The 27883-nt window shown below is 52.9% G+C and overlaps 1 protein-coding gene across 1 annotated transcript; it reads right to left on the minus strand.

The window, feature by feature from the left end:
- Nucleotides 1-27307, minus strand: LOC138224449 (mucin-5AC-like). The gene is made up of 39 exons (XM_069181769.1): nt 27137-27307; nt 26410-26535; nt 26108-26225; nt 25315-25453; nt 25116-25226; nt 24880-24949; nt 24644-24781; nt 24035-24199; nt 21949-22043; nt 21745-21871; nt 21383-21638; nt 21196-21248; nt 21004-21104; nt 20110-20261; nt 19861-19999; nt 19476-19586; nt 18960-19139; nt 18492-18731; nt 18229-18385; nt 17965-18093; nt 17641-17791; nt 16794-16837; nt 16423-16638; nt 8291-15946; nt 7792-8015; nt 7226-7400; nt 6661-6899; nt 6246-6429; nt 5544-5805; nt 5263-5441; nt 4837-4906; nt 4477-4589; nt 3787-3827; nt 3532-3654; nt 2329-3306; nt 1997-2125; nt 1572-1611; nt 1209-1332; nt 1-466 (listed from the first exon to the last, which is right to left on the minus strand). Exons 1-39 carry the CDS (start codon nt 27207-27209, stop codon nt 256-258), a joined length of 13839 nt encoding a protein of 4612 aa, XP_069037870.1. The 5' UTR covers nt 27210-27307; the 3' UTR covers nt 1-255.
- Between the last annotated feature and the right edge of the window lie 576 nt (nt 27308-27883).

Raw genomic sequence — 27883 nt, forward strand, 5'->3', positions numbered from 1 at the left:
TTATAATGCAAACACTACAGTTTTATTGCAGCTACCAGAAGTTCCATACAAGCACATGTGAAACGCAGTAAAATACGATCAATGTCATATCCATTGGCCTAATGGTACATGCAATATTTAGAAGTACATTGTTTTATTATATTATAGATGTGCTAATGTCATTATCACCCACTCAAGAAGAGGATCTAAATATGAGACATGTATCTGTGGGTCAGAGCCTGAAGCTCATGGCCAGTCGCCCTCCTGCTGTCCCGCTCACTGGCGGCCCCTGCTGGCCGTGACGAGGAGCAGGTCGCTGTACGAGTCCTGGCAGCGCGTGTCCTTGCAGCCGCACTCCTCGATGTGGGTGTAGGTGTAGGGCACGGAGGAGCCGTCCGCACACTGCAGGGTCACGCTCCTCTGGCTGGTGCTGAGCTCCTGGCAGCAGCTGCACTTGTGCTGCATGGCGTTGGCCTCGGAGGAGTACCTGGGGGACACAGCACGGGGGTCAGGGCCTGGGGGCCTGGGGGAGGAGCCGCAGGGCAGTGTGGACACACCTGAGCGCTGGCCATGGACAGGGACAGGCTCCACCGGTCTCCACTGCACAGACTCTGAAAGGAGTTCCTGTGATGGCACTGACTGAGGGGTGGGGTTCCCTACTGGACGAGGACTGCATGTGTCTGAGATGATGAAGGACTGAGCTCTTGTCTCAGACATATCAGTAAAGAATTAAGATGTTCTGATTCCCTGCAGGCGAAATAATAATAAAATAATATAGAAAAACATATAAAGGTGATGCCTGTGGACAGTGGGGTACATCACACTGGAGAGGAGCTGACTGAGACTGGGGGTCCCCCTGCCCTGCAGACAGTGGGGTACAGTGTGCTGGATCAGGGCAGGAGCTGACTGAGACTGGGGGTTCCCCTGCCCTGCAGACAGTGGGGTACAGTGTGCTGGATAGGGGCAGGAGCTGACTGAGACTGGGGGTTCCCCCGCCCTGCAGACAGTGGGGTACAGTGTGCTCGATCAGGGCAGGAGCTGACCGAGACTGGGGGTCTCCCTGCCCTGCAGACAGTGGGGTACAGTGTGCTGGATCAGGGCAGGAGCTGACTGACACTGGGGGTCCCCCTGCCCTGCAGACAGTGGGGTACAGTGTGCTGGATCAGGGCAGGAGCTGACTGACACTGGGGGTCCCCCTGCCCCAGGCCCAGCAGCAGGGCAGTACTCACATGGAGTAGGTGCTGCAGGCGCCCTCGCAGGACGACACCTCCACAGTCGTGCTGGACACACAGCCCTCGTGTGTGATGGTGGTGGGCTTCTTCTGCACAGTGCAGCTCCTGGGCTTCTCATCGCCTGCAGACACACACGGGGGGCATCGTTACTCAGCTGACAGCACAGCCCTGGCTCTGTGCTCTGCTCACATCCTCATGCAGCAGAGGAGGAAGCCCAGTCCTGCCTCGTACTCCTCCACCTTCCCTTCTTCATCTGACTATCTGCTCAACATCCTCAGCTGTTGGTGAGAGACGCTCCAGCCCTGAGAGGAGGGGGTTTTCAGTTTGTGTGAAACCCTGTGTCCAGCTGGCTGTACTTACAGATCTGACAGCAGCCGTCGTCAGTGTAGCGAATGGTGCCCTGAAACAGAAAACGATTTATATCAGTATGGTGCCACGTGACCAGTACTCATTAACCCAGCCAGGAGCCAGTCTGATGCCCAGTGTATTACTGTAGCCCAGTCTAGTGACAGTCTGATGCCCAGTGTATTAGCCCAGTCTAGTGCCAGTCTGATGCCCAGTGTATTAGCCCAGTCCAGTGACAGTCTGATGCCCAGTGTATTAGCCCAGTCTAGTGCCAGTCTGATGCCCAGTGTATTAGCCCAGTCTAGTGCCAGTCTGATGCCCAGTGTATTAGCCCAGCCTAGTGACAGTCAGATGCCCAGTGTATTAGGTCAGTCTAGTGCCAGTCTGGTGCCCAGTGTATTAGTAGAGTCTAGAGTGAGGTTTGTATCCAGGAGACTCACAGGGACACAGTCATCAGGGTGGAACACCTGGCAGGCTTTCCTGGTGCTGATGGGCACGTACTGCCCGTTGATCATGAAGCACTGGTAGAGTGTGCAGTTGTCTCCAGGGAAGGTGATGTTCTGTCCAGGCTGTGAGGGGAGAATGGAGAGGTGCTCCTGTGATGAGTGTTAATGAGATCCAGGGGCAGGTGTAGCAGTGGCAGTAGTATCAAACCCAGCAGTTTGTAGCAGTGTAGTAACAGTAGAACTAGAAGCATTGTAATAAGTGTCAGTGAGAAGTAGGTCCATCACACACCCCTGTCCCCTGAGACTGAGACAGTGCTCTTACTCACCTTCAGCTCATACAGAGGGCTTTCACCATTTCCACTCGGATTCCCACTGCTGCCTGTTGGTGTGGGGTTGTCATTGTTGCCTTTCGGTGTTGTGTTGTCACTGTTGCCTGTAGGTGTTGTGTTGTCATTGTGGCCTTTAGGTGTTGTGTTGCCATTGTTGCCTTTTGGTGTTGTGTTGTCATTGTTGCCTTTAGGTGTTGTGTTGTCGTTGTTGCCTTTAGGTGTTGTGTTGTCATTGTGGCCTTTAGGTGTTGTGTTGCCATTGTTGCCTTTAGGTGTTGTGTTGTCATTGTTGCCTTTAGGTGTTGTGTTACCTTTAGGTGTTGTGTTGTCATTGTGGCCTTTAGGTGTTGTGTTGTCATTGTTGCCTTTAGGTGTTGTGTTGCCATTGTTGCTTTTAGGTGTTGTGTTGCCAGTGTGGCCTTTAGGTGTTGTGTTTCCATTGTTGTCTTTAGGTGTTGTGTTGTCATTGTGGCCTTTAGGTGTTGTGTTGTCATTGTTGCCTTTAGGTGTTGTGTTACCTTTAGGTGTTGTGTTGTCATTGTGGCCTTTTGGTGTTGTGTTGTCATTGTTGCCTTTAGGTGTTGTGTTACCTTTAGGTGTTGTGTTGCCATTGTTGCCTTTTGGTGTTGTGTTGTCATTGTTGTCTTTAGGTGTTGTGTTGTCATTGTTGCCTTTAGGTGTTGTGCTGCCTTTAGGTGTTGTGTTGCCACTGTTGCCTTTTGGTGTTGTGTTGTCATTGTTGTCTTTAGGTGTTGTGTTGTCATTGTTGCCTTTAGGTGTTGTGCTGCCTTTAGGTGTTGTGTTGCCACTGTTGCCTTTAGGTGTTGTGTTGCCAGTGTGGCCTGTGCTGCCAGTGGGAGTGGTGTTGCCATCGGTGTTGCCAGTGCTGCCCGGGATGTTGGGCATGGGGAAGACACAGGCAACCTGGGTGCACTTTCCACAGCACTGGCCAGGGACCTCCTGGTATCGGAAACCCTGTGGTTTGAGGAAAGAGCACAGTTAACAGCAGAGGCAGGGCTGTGGAGACACACGTGTGAGGGGCTTCAGTCCCAGCAGGGGCCCCCTAACAAGCAAAGGCTCAACAGCTGCCTTGTGCTCTGAGAGTCTCCTTCCTTCATCTACACACTTTCCAGGCTCTGTCCAGTTCTCCTCTCTATCAATCGCACCAGTAGGACATCAGAGCTGTATCACATCTCTCACCGCTGGGCAGTTCCTGTCGCACGTCTGCTTCCTGCACTGCATCTGGTGCAGCTGTGTGAAGGGGTCTATCTCAGAGGTGCACTGACACTCCTCGCACAGGGACACCGGCACGATCACCCCAGGCTGCACAGGACAGGACAGGAGACATGTGACACATCCTCACCACGGCACCGCGCAGCTCTTCCAGGGGTTCAGGGGTGCACAGACCTCCCCTGCTCTCCGAGTGGCCCTAGGAGGGGGGAGGGTCTCTCTTACCTGGTACTCGATGTTGTTCAGGACACAGACGTTCCTGGGCTCTGCAAATGCAGAATGAGCACCGTTAACAACACAAGATCAGTCAATCAGTCATATAAATCCTGCACTGGACATCTTAGATATTGGATATCTTGAGTACAAAATGAGGATAATTTTGTCCTTGACTAGACTCTGTGACTTGGGAACTGAAAGAGTTTCACATAGCTGGATTCTGATCTCTGTCTTGGTTCTGTTTCACACTGGAGCCACTCAGAGTGGCTGTGGGCCTGTGAGGTCCTGTGTCTGAACTTTCCCCAGTGTGGTCCAGTGCAGTGGACTATCTCCATCCACCCCATCTTTGTCCCTAACGAGCTGCTTGAATCCTCCCTCATTCAGATCAGTTACCCCAGCAAAGCTCACTGTTTGAGTCAGCCCTCTCCCCCACCTCAAGCAGACTGCTGAAACAGGACAGATCAGGTTGCAGACTGCATCCATCAGATCACACATGAATCATGTCTGCGTCATGCATGAATTCATGTCAGGGTACTAGAGGCTGGAAACACTGTGCAGCTTCATATTGGGCTGTGGTGGGCCCCTATTGTCAAACAGCTCAGGTACAGATCCTTGAGTGTTACTTGTGCTGCAGAAATCAATCAGAGAAAGACAGAGGTCTTGTGAGCGAGTCGGGGGTCAGTCGGTCAGCAGGCTCACCGCAGGAGGACACGCAGATATCCGAATGGGGGCTGGACAGCATGGTTCCATTGGGACAGAAACAGCCCTCGGCCAGATGAGACCTTTCACTGCTGACAAATTCCTCATTATACCTTTGATACAGGGATGACACGAAGAAACAGTTTTCTAAAGTTTTTTTATGTGTGCAGGATATATCCAATTTACACAATATCTATGCAATCTTAGAGACGATGACAGATAATTCATGACAATATAAGTTAGAAGCTCAGTGCCTCAAAGACAGATAAAGACAAACTGTGACAGAGAGACTGAAGCCCCTTCTCTCAGCAGCTGCAGGAGGTTGTCATTCCCAGGAGCCCCTGAACTGTCTGGCTGTACCTGTGATTGCAGGTGAGCTCCACCTCGGACCCACAGGCTCTGTACTCCTTCCCACTGGGACACGGGAACACTGCAGAGACACAGCAGCAGAGTGTCAGGATAGGACAGGACACAGTGAGAAATCAGCACAGGAGACATGGCAGACAGGTCCTCTTAAGTCACTGCCGACCAGAAATACCTCTTCTTGAGTTCTGACTCAGATTCCACTGCTCATGATAAGAATCTGGTGCAAAACATTTCACTTTCATGGTGTGATCAAATTGGCACTGCATGATCTCAACAGGTCACTGATGTTGCTTTTAGGTAAAAGGATGGGCGCTCAGGGAAACAGCACAGCCCCTGTAGAGGTACGAGGGGCTGATCCGGACAACATGGGCGCAGAGCAGTGCCGTGTCCTTCAGCAGTGAGTATCGAGCTGAGACTCACAGCACTGGCCCCCAGTGTGGTTCCTCCAGTCGATGCAGACTTCCTGCTCCGCACACAGGGCGGCGTAGCTCTCCAGACCGCTGCACTCCACGTCCGCATCGCCCAGCTCGCAGGCGTCCGCCACGCAGGACTGGAAGAAGGGCTCTGGAGGGACCAGGGCGTGGCAGGGCCGGAAGACTCTGTGGCAGAGAGGAGCAGGCTTATCTCCGTGAAGCAACAGAGCACGTCCCCGACCCCAGAGCAACACTGTGAGGGCAAGCTGAGTCTGCAGGGTGACTCACTCGCTGTGGATGAGGTCGCAGAGGGCAGACTTGCAGGGGGTGGTCTGGGTGGACGGGACAGTGGTCGGGGTCCCAGTGGGGCGGGAAGGCGTTGGCGCCGTGGTGGGTTGTGAAGTTGGCGCGGCCGTGGTGGAGATGGGCTGCTCACAGGCTGACTTGTTCTGGCCAGGAGCCAGCCACTCCTTGGCCATCTTGGTGCAGGAGTCTGCGATGTCGCCGCTGGGCAGCTGGCAGTCGTCCGCCCTCTGGTTGGTGCAGGTGCCTGTGGAGGAGGAGCTGCGCTTGAGCACTGGTGTTGGAAGGGAAGGGTCAAAGCCCTCAGAGGGTCAGACAGCTCCAGGAGAAGTGAGAAAATCAGAAGAGTTGCCTGTTGTGTGTTTCTACACTCTCACTCCAGAGCTGCGTTTTGTTACTCAGTGTGCCTCTGCCTAACTTCCACAATTCAAATCCTAGGCCTCTTAGACTTTCTAAAAATGATCTTAGAGTCCTGCAGGATCCCACACACCACAATTTGATTCTGCTGCACTCAGTAAAAGCTGCCCAGCACTGGCAGGAGGTGATCAAGCAGTAGTACAGAACACAGTTATCTGTGCACTGATTTAGGTGGAGTTAGTTACAATCCAGAGGACGTCATGTGGTAACTGGCACTGAGTGGGACGCTCTGGCCTCAGCTGGTGCTTTCCGAGCAAAGCAGACACCCACCACACAGCCCCTCGGTGTTGTGGGAGAAGAGTTTGTACGGCACGCTGACCACGAAGACCATGCCCGCGTACGCCACGTCCACATTGATGTCCACGATCTGCACGCTCAGGCTGGCGCCGGTGGAGGAGATCTTGAAGCCGCTCCTGTACAGGCTGGGGAAGACTCGTCGGCCGTTGAAGAAGACCTGCGGCCGGTCAGACCGGAGAGAGAGAGGGAGAGGGGTCGACGCTCGGTCAGGGGCGCCGGACCCTGAACGTTTTTACAGTGCACTTGTGAACAAACACGTTCCCAGGAGTGGGGACAGGAACATGCGACTCTGCAGCTCCAGGTCAGGAAGGATCTGGGGCCACAGAGCCAGAACAGAAGCCTAGAGAGGCCAGTGCTGGCGCAGGGGCCAGCGGGTGCTGCTGGTTACCAGGTTCTGGCGGTCCCTCTGGGTCAGCGTGACCTCGTTGGCCTGGTAGAAGATGCGCAGGGTGCGGGCGCAGCGCCCCCTCCTGCGGCCGTGGCAGTCCCCGTCGTCCACGTAGACGCGGAAGTGGTCGAGCCGCGGGGCGACCTGCTGCACCAGCACGTGTGTGCACGGCCCGCTGTAGGGGTAGTACGTCCCGTCGAAGGTCATGTGGTGGCGGTACCCCCAGCCGGCGCACACGCCTGTCAGAGAGGGAGGAGGGGGGGTGAGGACAGGAGGTCCTCAAGAGGAGGAGGCTCAGCTGGAGAAGAGCTGAGGAAGAGCAATTCATCACAGCTGCTTGGGCTCCTGGGTTTCAGCAGCAGCAGGCAGATTCGTTTGCATTTGAGGTGCTCTGAGGAAGCAGTTAGAGACTGAAATGTCTTCATGTGCTCCGGTACAGACTGTGGCCCTTGCTCTGCCTGTGTTGAGATACATGGGCTGAAAGCAACACGCTCCTCTCTGAGACACTTGGCATGACTGTGTCTCGGGCGTCCCACCCCTGCCCTCGGGCAGAGCAGAGACTCACATTCACACTCGTACTGGAAGCAGCAGCCCGTGGCGTCGTACACCTTGTGGGCCGGCCGGCCGTTGGCGCAGGTCAGCGGCTGCACCGGGCTGCACTTCACGGGCTGCACGGAGATCTGGTTGGGCCCCTCGCAGGTGGCGTAGGTGCACTTGTCTATCTTCCAGGTCTCGTTCAGCTGGGGGGACAAGTTCACAGGCTTGCGCTTCACAACTGTTCTCCTCCAGTCCCTTTAACAGAGCCCAGGAAGGAGGGGCCTGCAGCAGGAGTCTCAGTGAAACAGTCTTATTGGTGTAAACTCTAGACACCATGATGCCTGCTGGTGCAATTCTCTCTGCCTCTTATTGTTGACTCCGATGTGAAGGAGGACTAAACCCTTTGTAGCTACTTAGTAAGTCTGCTGCAGTACATAGACAGGTTACTCTGGACAGCACTGTAAATGACAGCATTACAAGAGCCCTGTTGTCTGTGATTACTGACGTCAGTACCCTCGCCTCAGGGACAGACAGGAGACAGGGTCACATTCGGCATGAATCACAGACGCTGGAGGGGCTGGGCTGTGTCCTTACCTTCCTTGGCGGAAACACAGCAGAGCAGTCTTTCTCTGGAGCTGTGGTGGTCGGTAGTCCTGGGGTTGAGGTCTTGGGGGTCCCTGTTGTTGTCTCCGCAGTGGTGGCTGGGGCACTGGGAGTGGAGGGGCACTCCGTAACGTGTCTCTCAATCCCACAGGTGGCGTTGCAGTAAGCAATGTAGCACCACCCGCCATTGTCTGTCGTATTGTATATGGTGCTCCCTGAACAAAGACAAGCGAATGGACAGTAGTTTTTAATAATACTTTCAGAATGAGGTCTGTGTACATCACGGGGGTGAACTTTGTGAGGGAAGATGATTCTATTTAAAACCCCCGAATGCAATTTATAATCAACAAACTAGAGAGAAAGAAATGCACTTATCGTTTAAACCTTTTGTGGAAAATTTGTAGAAATGAGGCTCTCTGTTGTTAGATGTGTCCAGCATACTAAGCACAAAGACCCCAAACAAGGAATAACAAAAAGTCTCCAGCCTCACCAGGAGGAAGGTTCTGTTCCTGGAAGCGGCAGACACACTGTGTCCTGGCACTGGTCACCGAGGGGCTGGTCACCACCCGGGTGGTCTTCATGGGAGTGGTCTTCTCAGTAGTGGCAGGAGGGGATCCGGTAATGACTTTGGTAGTGGCAGCAGTCGTGCGTTTAGGTGTAGTAGATGCTACAGGTGTTGTAGGGTGTGGTGCAACAGTAGTCCGCTCACATGAGTCACAACACAAGAACCTCACCTCATAGTTCAGGCACATTTTCTGTGGGCCAGGCTGCTTCTGGTTGTAACACGTTAGTCCACCCTTCAGGTTACAGGTCGCGTTCTGATTGAGCTCAGAGAGTTTTGTCTTGGGGAAATCGACAGCTCTGCACTGAATGTTCCTGGGATTCACACACACCTCGAGTCCAGCTTTGCTAATTCCAGTGACATTCTCAAAATCTCCTCCAGATGATGCTGAGGGCTTGTTGACATCAAACCACTGCGTCCACCTACACAAGGGCTTACAGGCTGTAGTCTTATTGTGACTTACTGGGTGCGTTGATGTCACACGGGTACTGTGTCCTGGATGTGTCGTTCTGGTGACTCCAGGAGATGTTGATGTTCTGGGTGTTGTGGTCCTCTTGGAAGTTACTGGACCTGAAGTAGCCCTGGTGGTTGATCCTGTAATGACTTTAGTTGTAGATCTGGGAGTGACGGTGGTCTTGACAGGAGTGGTTTTCAGAGAAGTTGGCAGGTGAGTAGGTGTTGTGGACTGGGGTTTTGTGGTGGTTACTGGGAGAGATGATGTCATGCGGGTACTTTGAGCCGGACCTGTAGTTTTGGCAGTTGTGGGAAGAGTTGATGGTTTGGGTGTGGTTGTCCTCTCAGACGTCACAAAAGCTGAAGTAGATTTTGTCTCATGGCTCGTTTCACCTTCTTTAGTTGTGGTTCTGGGAGTGATGGTGGTCTCCACAGGAGTGGTTTTCAGAGAAGTTGGCAGGTGAGTAGGAGTTGTGGACTGGGGTTTTGTGGTGGTTACTGGGAGAGATGATGTCATGCGGGTACTTTGAGCCGGACCTGTAGTTTTGGCAGTTGTGAAAAGAGTTGATGGTTTGGGTGTGGTTGTCCTCTCAGAGGTCACAAGAGCTGAAGTAGATTTTGTCTCATGGCTCGTTTCTCCTTCTTTAGTTGTGGTTCTGGGAGTGATGGTGGTCTCCACAGGAGTGGTTTTCAGAGAAGTTGGCAGGTGAGTAGGTGTTGTGGACTGGGGTTTTGTGGATATCCGAGGGGTTGTGGTGGAGGCTGTAAATTTAGGAGTGGTTTTTACAGTAGTGGAAAATCCAGGTAATGTCTCTGTAGTAGCAATAGTCTGTCTATGTGTTGTTTGTCCTGTAGTTATCCTTTCACTAGTGGTCTGAGCAGTGGTAGTCTTTCCAGGAGTTGTTTGTCCAGGAGACACATGAGAAGATGTTATTGATGGTATTCCAGAAGTGGGCTTTTCAGTTGTTTTCTTTTCAGTAGTAAACTCTGTAGTTCTTGTTTTGGTCGTTGCGGTAGATCGTTGTGAACTCATGGGAACTGCTGTGGATGTTGTCACAGTGTTACTATGTGCTGCTTCACTTGTAGTTTTCACGACCTGCGTTGTCTCCATTGTGCTTTTCAGAGACGTTGTAACCTGGCTAGTGGTTGTAGACAGGGGTTTTGTGGAGGCGTAAGGGAGAGTTTCTGGAGACGTTTTCTTGGAGGTTGTTTCCCTGGTGGTTCTTTCAGTAGTGGTCCAGGTGAAGTCTGGAGGTAGAGTCAGGTCGGGCATGGTTTCTGTTAGATCCAAAATGTAGCTTGATGTTGTCCGAATCCTAGTTGTCCGGGCTGTAGTTGTCCTTGTCTGAGAGGTCTGAGCAGATGTTTTCGTTACTGTTGGGATCACAGTGGACACAACCGCTCCAGTTACTGGGTGCGATGATGTTGCTGGGGTACTGTGTCCTGGACCTGAAGTAGCCCTGGTGGTTGATCCAGTAATGACTTTAGTTGTGGTTCTGGGAGTGACGGTGGTCTCCACAGGAGTGGTTTTCAGAGAAGTTGGCAGGTGAGTAGGTGTTGTGGACTGGGGTTTTGTGGTTGTTACTGGGAGAGATGATGTCATGCGGGTACTTTCAGCCGGACCTGTAGTTTTGGCAGTTGTGAAAAGAGTTGATGGTTTGGGTGTGGTTGTCCTCTCAGAGGTCACAAAAGCTGAAATAGATTTTGCCTCATGGCTAGTTTCAAATTCTTTAGTTGTGGTTCGGGGAGTGATGGTGGTCTCCACAGGAGTGGTTTTCAGAGAAGTTGGCAGGTGAATAGTTGTGGACTGGGGTTTTGTGGTGGTTACTGGGAGAGATGATGTCATGCGGGTACTTTGAGCCGGACCTGTAGTTTTGGCAGTTGTGGGAAGAGTTGATGGTTTGGGTGTGGTTGTCCTCTCAGAGGTCACAAGAGCTGAAGTAGATTTTGTCTCATGGCTAGTTTCTCCTTCTTTAGTTGTGGTTCTGGGAGTGATGGTGGTCTTCACAGGAGTGGTTTTCAGAGAAGTTGGCAGGTGAGTAGGTGTTGTGGACTGGGGTTTTGTGGTTGTTACTGGGAGAGATGATGTCATGCGGGTACTTTGAGCCGGACCTGTAGTTTTGGCAGTTGTGGGAAGAGTTGACGGTTTGGGTGTGGTTGTCCTCTCAGAGGTCACAAAAGCTGAAGTAGATTTTGCCTCATGGCTAGTTTCTCCTTCTTTAGTTGTGGTTCGGGGAGTGATGGTGGTCTCCACAGGAGTGGTTTTCAGAGAAGTTGGCAGGTGAGTAGGAGTTGTGGACTGGGGTTTTGTGGTTGTTACTGGGAGGGATGATGTCACCCGGGTACTTTGAGCTGGACCTGTTGTTCTGGAGATTGCTGAAGACGTTGAAGTCTTGCCTGGCGTTGTCTTGGATGTTATAGGTCTTGTGGTGTGTGGTATAGCTGTGGTCTTCTCACACGAGCCACAACACAAGAACCTCACTTCATAGTTCAGGCACATTTTCTGTGGGCCAGGCTGCTTCTGGTTGTAACACGTTAGTCCACCCTTCAGGTTACAGGTCGCGTTCTGATTGAGCTCAGAGAGTTTTGTTTTGGGGAAATCAACAGCTCTGCATTGAATGTTCCTGGGATTCACACACACCTTGAATCCAGCTTTGCTAATTCCAGTGACATTCTCAAAATCTCCTCCAGATGATGCTGAGGGCTTGTTGACATCAAACCACTGTGTCCACCTACACAAGGGCTTACAGGCTGTAGTCTTGTTGTGACTTACTGGGTGCGTTGATGTCACACGGGTACTGTGTCCTTGATGTGTTGTTCTGGTGACTCCAGGAGATGTAGATGTTCTGGGTGTTGTGGTCTTCTTGGAAGTTACTGGACCTGAAGTGGCTTTGATGGTTGATCCGGTAATAACTTTATTTGTGGTTCTGAAAGTGATGGTAGTCTTCAAAGGAGTGGTTTTTAGAGAAGTTGGCAGGTGAGTAGGAGTTGTGGACTGGGGTTTTGTGGTTGTTACTGGGAGGGATGATGTCACCCGGGTACTTTGAGCTGGACCTGTTGTTCTGGAGATTGCTGAAGATGTTGAAGTCTTGCCTGGCGTTGTCTTGGATGTTATAGGTCTTGTGGTGTGTGGTATAGCTGTGGTCTTCTCACACGAGCCACAACACAAGAACCTCACTTCATAGTTCAGGCACATTTTCTGTGGGCCAGGCTGCTTCTGGTTGTAACACGTTAGTCCACCCTTCAGGTTACAGGTCGCGTTCTGATTGAGCTCAGAGAGTTTTGTCTTGGGGAAATCAACAGCTCTGCATTGAATGTTCCTGGGATTCACACACACCTTGAATCCAGCTTTGCTAATTCCAGTGACATTCTCAAAATCTCCTCCAGATGATGCTGAGGGCTTGTTGACATCAAACCACTGTGTCCACCTACACAAGGGCTTACAGGCTGTAGTCTTATTGTGACTTACTGGGTGCGTTGATGTCACACGGGTACTGTGTCCTGGATGTGTCGTTCTGGTGACTCCAGGAGATGTTGAAGTTCTGAGTGTTGTGGTCTTCTTGGAAGTTACTGGACCTGAAGTGGATTTGATGGTTGATCCAGTAATAACTTTAGTTGTGGTTCTGAAAGTGATGGTGGTCTTCACAGGAGTGGTTTTTAGAGAAGTTGGCAGGTGAGTAGGAGTTGTGGACTGGGGTTTTGTGGTTGTTACTGGGAGGGATGATGTCACCCGGGTACTTTGAGCTGGACCTGTTGTTCTGGAGACTGCTGAAGATGATGAAGTCTTGCCTGGCGTTGTCTTGGATGTTGTAGGTCTTGTGGTGTGTGGTATAGCTGTGGTCTTCTCACACGAGCCACAACACAAGAACCTCACTTCATAGTTCAGGCACATTTTCTGTGGGCCAGGCTGCTTCTGGTTGTAACACGTTAGTCCACCCTTCAGGTTACAGGATGCGTTCTGATTGAGCTCAGAGAGTTTTGTCTTGGGGAAATCAACAGCTCTGCATTGAATGTTCCTGGGATTCACACACACCTTGAATCCAGCTTTGCTAATTCCAGTGACATTCTCAAAATCTCCTCCAGATGATTCTGAGGGCTTGTTGACATCAAACCACTGTGTCCACCTACACAAGGGCTTACAGGCTGTAGTCTTATTGTGACTTACTGGGTGCGTTGATGTCACACGGGTACTGTGTCCTGGATGTGTCGTTCTGGTGACTCCAGGAGATGTTGATGTTCTGGGTGTTGTGGTCTTCTTGGAAGTTACTGGACCTGACGTGGATTTGGTGGTTGATCCAGTAATGACTTTAGTTGTGGTTCTGAAAGTGATGGTAGTCTTCACAGGAGTGGTTTTTAGAGAAGTTGGCAGGTGAGTGGGAGTTGTGGACTGGGGTTTTGTGGTTGTTACTGGGAGGGATGATGTCACCCGGGTACTTTGAGCTGGACCTGTTGTTCTGGAGATTGCTGAAGATGTTGAAGTCTTGCCTGGCGTTGTCTTGGATGTTGTAGGTCTTGTGGTGTGTGGTATAGCTGTGGTCTTCTCACATGAGTCACAACACAAGAACCTCACCTCATAGTTCAGGCACATTTTCTGTAGGTCAGGCTGCTTCTGGTTGTAACACGTTAGTCCACCCTTCAGGTTACAGGTTGTGTTCTGATTGAGCTCAGAGAGTTTTGTCTTGGGGAAATCGACAGCTCTGCACTGAATGTTCCTGGGATTCACACACACCTTGAATCCAGCTTTGCTAATTCCAGTGACATTCTCAAAATCTCCTCCAGATGATGCTGAGGGCTTGTTGACATCAAACCACTGCGTCCACCTACACAAGGGCTTACAGGCTGTAGTCTTATTGTGACTTACTGGGTGAGTTGATGTCACACGGGTACTGTGTCCTGGATGTGTCGTTCTGGTGACTCCAGGAGATGTTGATGTTCTGGGTGTTGTGGTCTTCTTGGAAGTTACTGGACCTGAAGTGGATTTGGTGGTTGATCCAGTAATAACTTTAGTTGTGGTTCTGAAAGTGATGGTGGTCTTCACAGGAGTGGTTTTTAGAGAAGTTGGCAGGTGAGTGGGAGTTGTGGACTGGGGTTTTGTGGTTGTTACTGGGAGGGATGATGTCACCCGGGTACTTTGAGCTGGACCTGTTGTTCTGGAGATTGCTGAAGATGTTGATGTCTTGCCTGGTGTTGTCTTGGATGTTGTAGGTCTTGTGGTGTGTGGTATAGCTGTGGTCTTCTCACATGAGTCACAACACAAGAACCTCACCTCATAGTTCAGGCACATTTTCTGTGGGCCAGGCTGCTTCTGGTTGTAACACATTAGTCCACCCTTCAGGTTACAGGTCGCGTTCTGATTGAGCTCAGAGAGTTTTGTCTTGGGGAAATCAACAGCTCTGCATTGAATGTTCCTGGGATTCACACACACCTTGAATCCAGCTTTGCTAATTCCAGTGACATTCTCAAAATCTCCTCCAGATGATGCTGAGGGCTTGTTGACATCAAACCACTGTGTCCACCTACACAAGGGCTTACAGGCTGTAGTCTTATTGTGACTTACTGGGTGCATTGATGTCACACGGGTACTGTGTCCTGGATGTGTCGTTCTGGTGACTCCAGGAGATGTTGAAGTTCTGGGTGTTGTGGTCCTCTTGGAAGTTACTGGACCTGAAGTAGCCCTGGTGGTTGATCCTGTAATGACTTTAGTTGTGGTTCTGGGAGTGACGGTGGTCTTGACAGGAGTGGTTTTCAGAGAAGTTGTCACCTGGCTAGTGGTTGTAGACAGGGGTTTTGTGGAGGCGTAAGGGAGAGTTTCTGGAGACATTTTCTTGGAGGTTGTTTCTCTGGTGGTTCTTTCAGTAGTGGTCCTGGTGAAGTCTGGAGGTAGTGTCAGGTCGGGCATGGTTTCTGTTAGATCCAAAATGTAGCTTGATGTTGTCCGAATCCTAGTTGTCCGGGCTGTAGTTGTCCTTGTCTGAGAGGTCTGAGCAGATGTTTTCGTTACTGTTGGGATCAACGTGGACACAAGCCCTCCGGTCTTGGGAACAGTGGTGCTTCCTGTCCTGACCTCAAAGGTGGATGTTGTGGTGCCTCGAGTGGTGCTTTTCAGTGATCCTGTGGTAGTTGGCGATGCTCTGCTGGATGTGGGCGGAGCGACTGTGGTCTCACACTCGTACAGGCTGCAGCAGAGCACCCTGACCTTGTAGTCATAGCAGAGCGGCAGGCGTCCACTCTGATCCACGTTCCTGCACAGCAAACCCTGGGAGACATTGCACTGCACGACCTGTCCAACGTCCGCTATGCTCTTGTTGGGGAAATTCTCCGCACTGCACTCTATCTGGCTTGGCTGACCACAGATTTTTCCTCCGCTTTCCTTAATCCTGTCGTACGTTTCAAAGTCTCCTTCACTGGGGCCCACTGTGGGAAAATGGGTGTTGAACCACTGGGACCACTGACACTGGCGCTTGCAGGTGGTGGGGGAGCTGGTGGACAGGGAGGTGGGGACGCTGCTGGACGTGAATGCGATCTTTGTGGTTCTTGTGAGTGGAGTTGGAGCAGGAGTGCTCAGCTTGACTGGGGTCGTCTCAGTGGTCCGGGTATGTGCCTGCGTGGGCGTCATCCTCGTTGATGCCGTCTTGCTGGTGTGCCCAGGGGTTGTGAGCTTGCTGGTGTGGGCGGAGGTTGTCCTGGTGCTGGAGGAGGCAGTTGTCTTGATGGGCTTGGTGGTATACTTAGTGGTGCCGGAGACGGTGGACTTGTGAGGAGTGGATGTTGTGGGGGCAGGGGTGGTGCTGTGGCAGGGCTTGTAGCTGCAGCACAGGACTCGGATCTCATAGTTGTAGCAGAAGGGAGGGAACTGCTGAGAGTTGCGGCAGACCAAGCCCACGGACTTGTCACACTGGACCACCTGGGCGAGGTCACTGAGTGGCGTGTCTGGGTAGCTGCTGGCCCTGCACTGTATGTCGCTGGGTGTCTTGCAGATGGAGTAGCCTTTTTCCTGGATGGCTGTGAAAGTCTCAAAGTCTCCATCGCTTCTCACAATATCAGGTTGGTGGACATCGTACCAGACTGACCACTCACAGGTCTCCTCTTCACAGTGAGCAACAGAGGTTTTTGTTGGTCCTGCAGAAGTAGCTGTGAAGGAAGGCGGGGTAAAGGGCATTCATTATAATATGAACCTGGGTTAAGGAAAAGGTTTGTCAGAACAATTGGTATAAAACTTTGAAGGGATGAAAGTGAGAAATTAGAAAGTGCTTTGCACTTCTTTCACACTGTAGAATAGTTATGATCAGTTTCTGAAGCATAAACACCCAAATAATTTACACAAAAGAGAACTCCCTTAATTACAGAAATATCATGGTCTACCATTATCATCAGATATTTGGTTTTCTAGATCAAGCATCTGTTGTTTTTAATGTGTAAGGTAAAGCAAACTATAATGTAGTGAATCTCCAGGTTGTAATAAAAGTCAGGACTCAAACACTTTCCCAGACCCCTGCACTTCGCCTGCAGATTGTGAAGAGGCCCCATGAAGGAGCTGAGCCTGCAGCTCAATGGATTCTGTTGCTCTCCTGGTTCTAGAGGAGCTGCTGCAGACCCCTGGTCCTCACCTGGTCCTGCCCCGGAGGTGGTAGAGGCCGGCTGTCTTGTGGTGAACTGGAAGGGGGTTGTGGGCTTTGCAGTGGTCATGGCACAGGGCCACACCCGTCTCTGGATCGTGCTGTTGGGTCCGCAGACGGCCGACATGCAGCCTCCAATACTGTCGGTGGTGTTGTAGATCACAGCGTTCAGCGGGTACTCTTGCATCTCGTAGACACACTTGCATTCTGGAGTCAAAGGGAAATACGACAGCTCAAGAGACATGTGATGCCAAACAGTGCACAGTGTCTGAAGCAATCCAATTTGGAAACGGTGCCTGTGTGGTGAGTGTGTTCGTTATTTAATTGCATGAAGCGAAAGTGAATGAATGGCCTCTACTCACCTTTGGGTTCATGAGAACACTGTACTCCTTTCATTGAGCAATAGCTGCAGAGAATAAGAAGGAAGCAAACATGAAAGTATTCCATCTATAAATATGAAATAGAAATAAGAACTATTTTTTTCTGATTATCTAAGCAGATTTTACATTATTCTGTATAAGCTCTTAATATATTCATTTCAAGGTTTATGTAATGTTGCTACAGCAAAAAAAATTAGAACAGATTCCTTTATTCCTGTATGGGAACTGTCTGTTTCACACCACATCCTGCAACAAATGTGATGAAAAACAAATCTGTCATTTTCTATAATTTTCATCATGTTCATATGTAGTCAAATCTTGAAAGAGATGTGAAAGAAAGAGCCTCCTATTAAGGATTGAATGTTATTTTGTAGTCTGTCTTCAGTAAGGAGATCGGTCTGTGTGATTCAGAAAATCCTTAGGTTTGACCTTGAACAGGAGCTATTCTTACAGGAGTGTTTGGCATGGTCTGACTGGTCTTATAATTCCACCCACTAGATGGAATGCATCTTATGTTTACATTTTGAATGACTTCCATGTTTCCAGTTATATTTAGCATTGTGACAAATTCCTGCTGGAACATTAAACCAGTCTGAACGTCCTTCTCTCCTGGTCACCTTCCCATGTCTCTCCCTCCTGGTCACCTGGGAGAAATATCCTGAAAGGGGGTGAAGTTCTAGCAATTCTGTAATCAGCAAAGCAGCTGCTGATCTAAAGACAGAGACTCACACAGAAGCTGCTCATGTCATCCATGTTGCTGCAGGGCTGACTGGCTTCATGACAACAACCCTGTCTGTGCCCACAGCTGGGCTGCTCCTGCCAGTCTTACCAGGCCTCGCAGTTCTTTGTGGACGGCACTCTCTCTCCATTGCTGTAGCGTTTCCCATTGGCATCGTAGCAGCCGCACTGCCTCCTGGCCACACAGCGCATCGAGTCCTCGTCGAAGAAGGGCTTCTTGGGGGGACATTTGGGGTAGCAGCCTGTTCACCACAGTAGGACAGAGGGACACCAGCTTAGAGGTTTGAGGATGAACAGGTTTCTTTGCTTAAACATCCGTGCAAGATCAGAGGTCATGAGATAAAACTCATCATTAACCAGCAATTCTGCACCTTTTGTTTAGAGTCTTTGAAAGGCTCTGGAGTGACGTTCCTACCTTCCAGGGCTGGGATCTGACTGGAGCATTCCCCTGAGGGGTTCCTGCAGGTCTTCATGCAGGGCGAGCCACAGGGCTTGTAGTGCCACTCACACTCTCCAGGGAGGTTGTAGAAGTCACAGAACAGAGCTGGGGGAAGGAGAGAGAGAGTAACAGAAGCTGAACTCCTTGCAGTTCTACGTGCACTTTTGTATCATTGCTGGTGCACATTGGAGGGGAGTTAGCACAGCTTTAGCACAGGTTGTTCTCTCTAACTGTACTCACGGCACATCTGGGGGCTCCTCCAGGCCACACAAACCCCAGCTGCATTACAGGCCCCAGCGTAGGCAGCCACAGCTGTACAGAAGCACTCGCAGTCTCCTCCACTGTCACAGGCACAGGAGTCCGTCACACAGGCGTCGTAGTACGGAGTGGGGTCCACCTGCAGACAGGGGGACACAGAGATGTCTCACTTCTCACATACAGTATGATGATTTCCCATCTTCTCCTGCCCTGGGCTGCCTGCAGCTCCAGTGTGATCGCAGTACCTGAGAGTGGCAGGCTGTGAACACTCTGCTCTGGATGATGCTGCACTGTTTCTCTGCCCAGGACTTCCTGTAGGGGTTGGAGCTGCAGGGGTTCTTCTCCACAGTCTTATCTGGGCAGCTGGGAGACACTTTCCAGCTGTTCCCAAACTGCTGGGCGCTGACCACCAGCTCCCGGCTCATGACGGTGAAGTCATTGCTCCCTTTGCCATCGTAGTTCCCACACAGGCCACAGGTTTTACCCTGGAAAGGGAGAAGATGAGAGAAGGAGCAGGAGAGAGGGGAGAGGAGGGACAATGAGTTGTTCAGATTTTCCAGGGCATTTTGTGGTATGTTCATTTCTGACTCATGTGTAATATATTCCTCACTCAGAATGCAATGAGACGGGATGGGTTTGTTACAGTCAATGCTGAAAGCCCTGTGTTTGGCTCCTTATCGTGAGCATAGTGAGATCTCTGTGGGTCTCTTTACCTTGAAGGAGGGGCTGAGCTTGATGGCCAGGCTGGTCCTCTTGTCCCACAGTAGTATCAGCCCATTGCTTGCCTCCACCACCAGGTACATGCCCATGTGGCTGATCTTGTAGGGCACGTCGGCGCCAGTGTCTCTCGTCACCACCTCGTAGCGCCCCTCAGACAGACGCAGCTCGTTTTTCTGCAGGAGCAACATGCCGATCCGTTACTCAGAACTGCAGTCAGCACAGACAGTAGCAATCTGATGATTTCTGAGAGGAGGGGGAGATGTCATCAGAGTGTCTGGCTTAGAAGGATCCGGCTGCCCCTCCACACAGTTAATTTAACCCACTTCCCATGAAGACTCGAGCTCTGGTGTCTAAATTATGAGACAGTGTGAGAGTGAGTTGGAAGTAGAAAGGGAACAGGGGTAAGTCTAGCTGTAGGCGTCCTGTCCTCAGGGTGGCGATGTGATTCTCCAGGCAGGAGGGACAGTTATGATCCCCTGAGAGCTGCAGGCAGGGTAGCGGAGTCTCACCCCCAGGAAGAGCTTGATGGCCTTGGAGCAGGTGGTCCCAGTGGTGCCACAGGGGATGTTCTCAGTGATCACCCTGAAGGTGCCGTTGTCTGGGCTGCTGCTGCAGTAGTCCTGCACACAGGAGAGAGCAGGGGTGAGAGACACAGCCTGGGTGGCCTGTGGGACATTGCCTGAGTCGGGGACTTTTGGGGAGACATGCAGTTGGGAGGTCAGATTCACGGGTCTCTGCTCGTGTGTGAGGCTGTCCGACTCTGGAGAGTTTACTCCCCGTGTCGCAGAAGCAGGGAAACGGGCGATTGGAAGGAGGAAGGAGGAAGGAGGGTCCTGGTGGTTCTTTCTGCGGACTGGGGACCACTCTGGGGCCCCTCCCCGGCGCAGTGCATACCTGACTCAGGGTGTATTCACACTCGCCATTGAAGTCGAACCTCTTCCCATCGAAGGTGTGGTAGTGCCCATCTCCATAGATGGTGCAGGAGCCCTGGCACTGCCTGTCCGTGCATTGCCACTTCCTGGCATTGCAGGTGCTGGAAACAGGAGAGGGGACATTTTTAATGCAGCATTGTTGAAATATGGCTTCACGTTGTGTCATTGTTGTGAAAGGGGAGTTGCAGGTAAAACACAACGGTCAGCCCACCAGGTGTTGCAGCCGACTTGGATTTTCTCCCCAGGCTTGTACTCCAGTCCGTTGTGGACGCAGGGACACTGGGAGACGGGGACACAGCGTCCATGGCCGTTGGACACCAGGCCCTCTGGACACACGCAGCCAGAGATGCACTGTGTGCTGATCTGCAGGGAGCACAGGGTCAGGATTAGCCAGGACAGGATGACCCCTAGAGGGCAGTGGAATGCAGGTGACAGTACAGTGTGTGCAGTCTGTGTTTGGTGTGACAGTGCTGTGTGTGTTTGGAGAGACAGTACAGTGTGTGACAGTGCTGTGTGTGTTTGGAGTGACAGTACAGTGTGTGATAGTACAGTGTGTGCAGTCTGTGTTTGGTGTGACAGTGCTGTGTGTGTTTGGAGTGACTGTACAGTGTGTGATAGTACAGTGTGTGCAGTCTGTGTTTGGTGTGACAGTGCTGTGTGTGTTTGGAGTGACAGTACAGTGTGTGACAGTACAGTGTGTGCAGTCTGTGTTTGGTGTGACAGTGCTGTGTGTGTTTGGAGTGACAGTACAGTGTGTGACAGTACAGTGTGTGCAGTCTGTGTTTGGTGTGACAGTGCTGTGTGTGTTTGGAGTGACTGTACAGTGTGTGACAGTACAGTGTGATCAGTCTATGTTCGGAGTGACAATACAGTGCTGTGTGTGCAGTGTGTGTTTGGAGTGACAGTACACTGTTTCCAGTGCTGTGTTTGGAGTGACAGTACAGTGTGTGCAGTGTGTTTTCAGAGCGACACTATAGTGTGTGACACAGTGCTGTGTGTGTAGTGTGTTTTCAGAGTGACACTATAGTGTGTGACACAGTGCTGTGTGTGTAGTGTGTTTTCGGAGCGACACTATAGTGTGTGACACAGGGCTGCGGTGACTCACACAGTCGGTGTCCAGTGTCCTGCAGCTCTTGTGACACTCCGCTCCAGGGGAGCCCGGCTGAATTTTGGAACAGTCCAGGAAGATCATCGGCTTCGTGCACTCTGGAGGAGAGAGCGAGGCAAGAGGCCGCTTAGTTCCTTGTGCTTAATCTAGCCACAGTCTCACGAACCATTTCAGTCCAGAGGAGAGTACCTGGTTTCAGGGGGGTCGACCCCATGCAGTTCAGTGTTCCCCTGCTGCATGTGCTGAAAGAGGAACAGAGATCATCAAGACCATCACTCTCTTGGATCAAAGCAAGAGCAGCAAATTCATCTTCTGATTCCCAGCAGTGCACTGTGGAAATGTGCCTCTCAGACCCCTCCGGCAGACAGGAACTCACCACAGAGTCCCGTCCCTGGTCACGGTCTCGCCAGTTGGCACCACTGTGCCCTGGTAGTAGCAGGGGCACTGTGAAGCTGGCACACATTTGCCCTCCTCGTCCATGTAGGTCCCCTTGGCACAGCCACAGCCGTCCACAGGCACAAACTGGACGCTACAGGTGGGGTCAGGCTGGCTGAGGGAGCGGCAGGTGCGATTACAGCTGGTCATGCTGTAGCCAAAGACCAGAGTCCTGGGGCAGGTGCTGGAGTACTTGGCTGAAGGAAGGGAGAACCAGGGTTTCAGTCACAGGAACACTCCCCCCGGGTGTCTGAACTTCCTGCCCTGAAAGCTCCCAGGTCCCTGGCTATTGCAGACACTTACTGCAGACTCTGGCTCTCCAGCCGTCCAGCTGCACCCCCTTAGCAGCACAGGCACGGACGTACGAGGAGATGGCAGCACACATACAGTCCTCACTCTTCTCACAGTTACAGCTGTCGTACATGCAGTTCTGGGGGCAGAGGAGCAGGTATTAGGGGGGTCGGGGAGCAGCTGCAGGGGACAGAGGTGAGCGAGGAGCTGCTGTACCTTCTCGTAGGAATCGGGGAGGACTTCACCATGACAGGCAGCGAAAGGACCTTTCTTCTGGGACAGCAGGGAGCACCAGCGCTTGGCAAACTGCTCTGTGAGGGGAAGCACAGCAGCAGGTGAGAGAGAGGCCTGATGACTGAGATCTGCCCTGAGCCACGCTGAGGACACTGGACACTGACATCACTGAGCACACAGGCACAGAGCTCGCAGACCAGGCCTGACTGAACACACAGGCACAGACCTCACTGGGCACACAGGCACAGAGCTCGCAGACCAGGCCTGACTGAACACACAGGCACAGAGCTCACTGAGCACACAGGCACAGAGCTCGCAGACCAGGCCTGACTGAACACACAGGCACAGACCTCACTGGGCACACAGGCACAGAGCTCACAGACAAGGCCTGACTGAACACACAGGCACAGACCTCACTGGGCACACAGGCACAGAGCTCGCAGACAAGGCCTGACTGAACACACAGGCACAGACCTCACTGAACACACAGGCACAGAGCTCGCAGACAAGGCCTGACTGAACACACAGGCACAGAGCTCGCAGACAAGGCCTGACTTAACACACAGGCATAGACCTCACTGGGCACACAGGCACAGAACTCACAGACACAACCTCACTGAACACACAGGCACAGAGCTCACAGACAAGGCCTGACTGAACACACAGGCACAGAGCTCACAGACAAGGCCTGACTGAACACACAGGCACAGAGCTCACAGACACAACCTCACTGAACACACAGGCACAGAGCTCACAGACCAGGCCTGACTGAACACACAGGCACAGAGCTCGCAGACAAGGCCTGACTGAACACACAGGCACAGACCTCACTGGGCACACAGGCACAGAGCTCACAGACAAGGCCTGACTGAACACACAGGCACAGACCTCACTGGGCACACAGGCACAGAGCTCGCAGACAAGGCCTGACTGAACACACAGGCACAGACCTCACTGAACACACAGGCACAGAGCTCGCAGACAAGGCCTGACTGAACACACACTCACAGAGCTCGCAGACAAGGCCTGACTTAACACACAGGCATAGACCTCACTGGGCACACAGGCACAGAACTCACAGACACAACCTCACTGAACACACAGGCACAGAGCTCACAGACAAGGCCTGACTGAAAACACAGGCACAGAGCTCACAGACACAACCTCACTGAACACACAGGCACAGAGCTCACAGACAAGGCCTGACTGAACACACAGGCACAGAGCTCACAGACACAACCTCACTGAGCACACAGGCACAGTCCTCACAGACACAACCTCACTGGGCACACAGGCACAGAGCTCACAGACAAGGCCTGACTGAACACACAGGCACAGAGCTCACAGACAAGGCCTGACTGAACACACAGGCACAGAGCTCACTGACACAACCTCACTGAACACACAGGCTCAGAGCTCACAGACACAACCTCACTGAGCACACAGGCACAGAGCTCGCAGACAAGGCCTGACTGAACACACAGGCACAGTCCTCACAGACACAACCTCACTGAACACACAGGCACAGAGTTCAGAGACAAGGCCTGACTGAACACACAGGCACAGAGCTCACAGACAAGGCCTGACTGAACACACAGGCACAGAGCTCACAGACAAGGCCTGACTGAACACACAGGCATAGACCTCACTGACACAACCTCACTGAACACACAGGTACAGTCCTCACAGACACAACCTCACCTAGCACACAGGCACAGAGCTCACAGACAAGGCCAGACTGAACACACAGGCACAGAGCTCACAGACAAGGCCTGACTTAACACACAGGCACAGAGCTCACAGACACAACCTCACTGAGCACACAGGCTCAGAGCTCAGAGACCAAGCCTGACTGAACACACAGGCACAGAGCTCAGATGTCTCAGATGTCTCCGAGAGGTTCAGTGGCTGGAGCTACTCTATGTACTGCCCAAGAAGCACGAGCCAGAAGCCAAGCTGGGAACCAGAATATGAGGAGTTTCATCCGATTCTGATTTTTCAGGGGGTCTGGGCGCTGGTGCCACGTGTGTGTGGGACAGCGGGTGAGCAGGGGGCAGGAGCTGCGTACCGTTCTCCGCGCTCAGACTGCAGGGGCTCTCGAAACTGTCCTTCACGTCCAGGCAGCTGCCTCTGCTCTTCCAGCTGTTGCCGAAGGCTGAGGCCGTCCCCTCCACAATCCCACCCGGAGCTTGGAAATCGTCTGTCTGCACGTCGTTGTAATTCCCACAGAGCCCTGGGACAGAGAGCAGAGGGGCAGGACACCGTGAGACTCAGAGACAGAGGGAGACAGAGGGAGACAGAGGGAGAGACAGGAGGGAACAGAGAGAGAGACAGAGGGGGAGACAGAGAGAGGACCAAGGGAAACTGGAGGAGACAGGAGGGAGAAGGGAGGTTCACAGAGGGAGACAAGATGGACACAAAGGAAGGTAGAGAGAGACAGGAGGAGACACCTAGGGACAGAGGCAGACAGGAGGGACAAAGAGGGAGGCAGGAGGAGACAGAGGCAGACATGAAGAGTCAGAGACAGACAGAGGGACACAGAGACAGACAGAGGCAGACAGAGGGACACAGAGAGAAGCAGGAGGGGACAGAGGCAGACAGAGGGACACTGAGAGAGACAGAGGCCGACAGGAGGGACACCGAGAGAGACATAGGGACAGCGAGGCGGTTGTCCTACCGCAGGTCTGCTCCCGGTACGAGGGCTGCAGGCTGACGTAGAGCTGCAGCAGGGGGGAGCGCTGGAGCAGCAGCTGCAGGCCCAGCCTGGTGTGGATCACAGTGTAGGAGGAGGAGGGCGTGAAGACGGTCAGGTTATCTGTGAGGACGAGAGACAGGCTGCGTCAGCACACGGGCCCTCGCCCAGTCTCACAAGGACAAGAGCAGAGCAGAGCAGAGGAGAGGAGAGCAGCTCACTGGTGGCCACTGGCAGCTGGGACAGCATCCCGTTGACCAGGACGGAGCCGCTGGGCGTCACTGCTACCACCTGCAGGGGCACAACGCACACGTCAGAGGGGCACCTGCCTCCCTGCCACCCCAGCGCCAGGCCGGGGCTCATCGCCCACTGGGCACAACACAGCCGCTCGTTCTGCGCCACCAAGAGGCGGCAGGGCGTCTCTCTGCATGAGCGCGGCCTGTCTCTGAGGACTCACCGTGCTCGTGCCGGACACGGACAGGGTGACCGACTTCAGGCAGGTCTCGGTCTCCGTCAGCCCACACCTCACGATCTCCGCCACCAGGGTGAACTGGCCGCCAGAGCAGTCCTGTGGGGAGACGCAGACGGTCAGGTGGCCCTGCTGAGGCACACAGAGGGGCAGGTATCGGCGCAGGCGCAGCTGTCTGCTCAGGCACCTTGGCCAGGACGTAGGAGCAGTCTCCGTGGAAGGTGAAGGGCTTCCCGTCGAAAGTGGTGATGTGGGAGCCTCCCTCTACAGAGCAGGTTCTAGGACAGTCCAGGTCCTGGCAGCTCCACTGTCCCCCGACACAGGTGCTGCAGCCCAGACACACAGGGACACACAGGGACACGCAGGGACACAGGGACACATAGAGACACAGAGGCACACATTGAGACACACAGGGGGACACAGAGCAGAGAGAAGAGGATCAGAGTCCCATTCATGCTGTTGTTGACTGAACATGTGTGCAGAGTGTCGTTCATGTGTGTTGCATACTGTTGCCTTGTGTGTGCAGTGTTGTACAGTTGCTGTGCAGCTCTGTGTGCAGTGCAGCGTTGTAGAGTTGGTGTTCAGCTGTGTGTGTGCAGTGATGTAGAGTTGGTGTTCAGCTCTGTGTGTGCAGTGCAGTGTTGTACAGTGGCTGTGCAGCTGAGTGCAGTGCAGTGTTGTACAGTTGGTGTTCAGCTGTGTGTGTAGTGCAGTGTTGTAGAGTTGGTGTTCAGCTGTGTGTGTGCAGTGCAGTGTTGTACAGTTGGTGTTCAGCTGTGTGTGCAGTGCAGTGTTGTAGAGTTGGTGTTCAGCTGTGTGTGTGCAGTGCAGTGTTGTACAGTTGGTGTTCAGCTGTGTGTGTGCAGTGCAGTGTTGTACAGTTGGTGTTCAGCTGTGTGTGTGCAGTGCAGTGTTGTACAGGTGGTGTTCAGCTGTGTGTGTGCAGTGCAGTGTTGTACAGTGTGCAGTGAGAGGCGTACCAGTTGCGACAGGCGCTGCTGTAGGACTGCCCTGAGGAGAAGGCTTTGCCATTGTGAGTGCAGGAGCACTGCTCCACCGGCACACAGCCCCTGTGGGTGATGTCGTCCAGGACAGTACCTGTCAGACAGGGGACAGTGTCCGTGAGAGACGGGTGAACTGGCAAGCTGGCTGTGGGGGTTTCTTGCACATTGACAGGACACTTGTTCTCCCAGCACACAGCAGATAAGAATGATCTGATTTGAAATCCATGGTGTCAGTCCTGATTCCTGCAGCTGCACGCTGGGATGGGGGGTCTCTTTACCTGGGGGGCAGAAACAGCCGCTCCTACACTCCTTGGTACAGATTCTGCCCCCAGTGGGGTTGGAGCAGGTGGCCGTGCAGGAGCTCCCACACTCAGTGTACACCATGCTGCGGGGGCATGTCCTGGCTGCAGAGAAGACAGGAGGAGACAGGTGTTCAGGTCCAGAGGAGGACAGGCAGGCTCAGGTAGACAGGCAGGTTCAAGCAGAGAGGTAGAGAAGTTGGCTCAGGTATACAGGTAGGATCAGGTATACAGGTAGGTTCAGGCATAGAGGTAGACAGAAGGCAGGCAGGTTCAGCGACACAGGTAGACACATTGGTTCAGGCAGACAGGAGCGTTCAGGTACACAGGAGAGTTTAGGTAGACAGGAATACAGGATGGATCAGGTGTACAGATAGACAGGTAGACAGGTAGACAGGTAGGTTCAAGCAGACAGTCCCAGTTTGCTGTTTGCAGACAGTTCACAGTCTCCTCACACTTGTCACTGGATTGTTCTGATCCTGCATTGCTGTCATTGAAGTGTGAAACTTCAGTTTCAGTGAGAATGTTTGACCTGCTGACACTCAGTCCTGTCAGATCCAGCCCTGTCTGCTCCTCTGGGCTGCAGGATGCTGGAATCTCTGCCCTCTGCAGCACAGGGGCTCCCTGCTCCAGGAGGGCAGCAGGCTCGGAGCTGGGGCTCCTGTCTCACTGCTCCTACGTGCACTCAGATCCCCAGCATACTCACGGCAGAAGCTGGGGGTCCTCCAGTTCTGGGGGCGCCCCCCGGCGTGGGCGCACTGGCGGGAGTACTCGGCCATGGTGGCGCACAGGCAGTGGGACTGGTTCCTCTGTGGGCACTGGCACACGTCCGACACGCAGGCTGGCACTAAGGAGGCCGGGGGCACCAGGGCACTGCAGGAGGACAAGGCTGGGCTGGACAGGATCTGCTCACACAGGGCTCTCTGGACAGAGACACAGAGGCACTGGTCACTCACACACACTGGGCACTCAGACTCTCAGACACACTGGTCACTCAGACACACAGAGACACTGGTCACTCAGACACACGGAGACACTGGTCACTCACACACACTGGTCACTCAGACACACAGACACACACTGTCACTCAGACACACAGAGACACTGGTCACTCACACACACAGACACACACTGGTCACTCAGACACAGACACACTGGTCACTCAGCTCTGGAAATTCCCTGCAGTCTCTTGGGAAAAGGCCTTGCTGGTCAGTGTGGCCGGACGCTGGTGGACGGGGGTGTGCTCACCGCCTCTGTGCAGTTTGTCTCGGGGGGCGGTGCAGTCGGGTCCTCACAGTGCTCCGTCGGGCCGTCCAGTTTCTGCAGTTTCCCGAATTCCAGGGGGCTGATTGGTACGCCTGGACAGACAGAGCAGCGGTCAGGGCTCTAGAGCTCTAGTGAGCTGATCAGCCGGACTGAGGGCCCTGCGGGTCTCCCTCCCTACCTGCCGCAG

Source organism: Lepisosteus oculatus, chromosome 21 (assembly GCF_040954835.1).
Source record: "Lepisosteus oculatus isolate fLepOcu1 chromosome 21, fLepOcu1.hap2, whole genome shotgun sequence".
Classification (NCBI taxonomy): Eukaryota; Metazoa; Chordata; class Actinopteri; order Semionotiformes; family Lepisosteidae; genus Lepisosteus; species Lepisosteus oculatus.

What these genes read in the sequence shown, in the direction of transcription:
- LOC138224449 (XM_069181769.1), bottom strand. Translation starts at nt 27,209, where the DNA reads ATGGCCGAGTACTCCCGCCAGTGCGCCCACGCCGGGGGGCGCCCCCAG. An exon ending in GCTCCTACGTCCTGGCCAAG is followed by an intron (nt 25,227 to 25,314) that starts GTGCCTGAGCAG and finishes GTCTCCCCACAG; the next exon opens with GACTGCTCTGGCGGCCAGTT. An exon ending in CCATCAAGCTCTTCCTGGGG is followed by an intron (nt 19,140 to 19,475) that starts GTGAGACTCCGC and finishes TTGCTCCTGCAG; the next exon opens with AAAAACGAGCTGCGTCTGTC.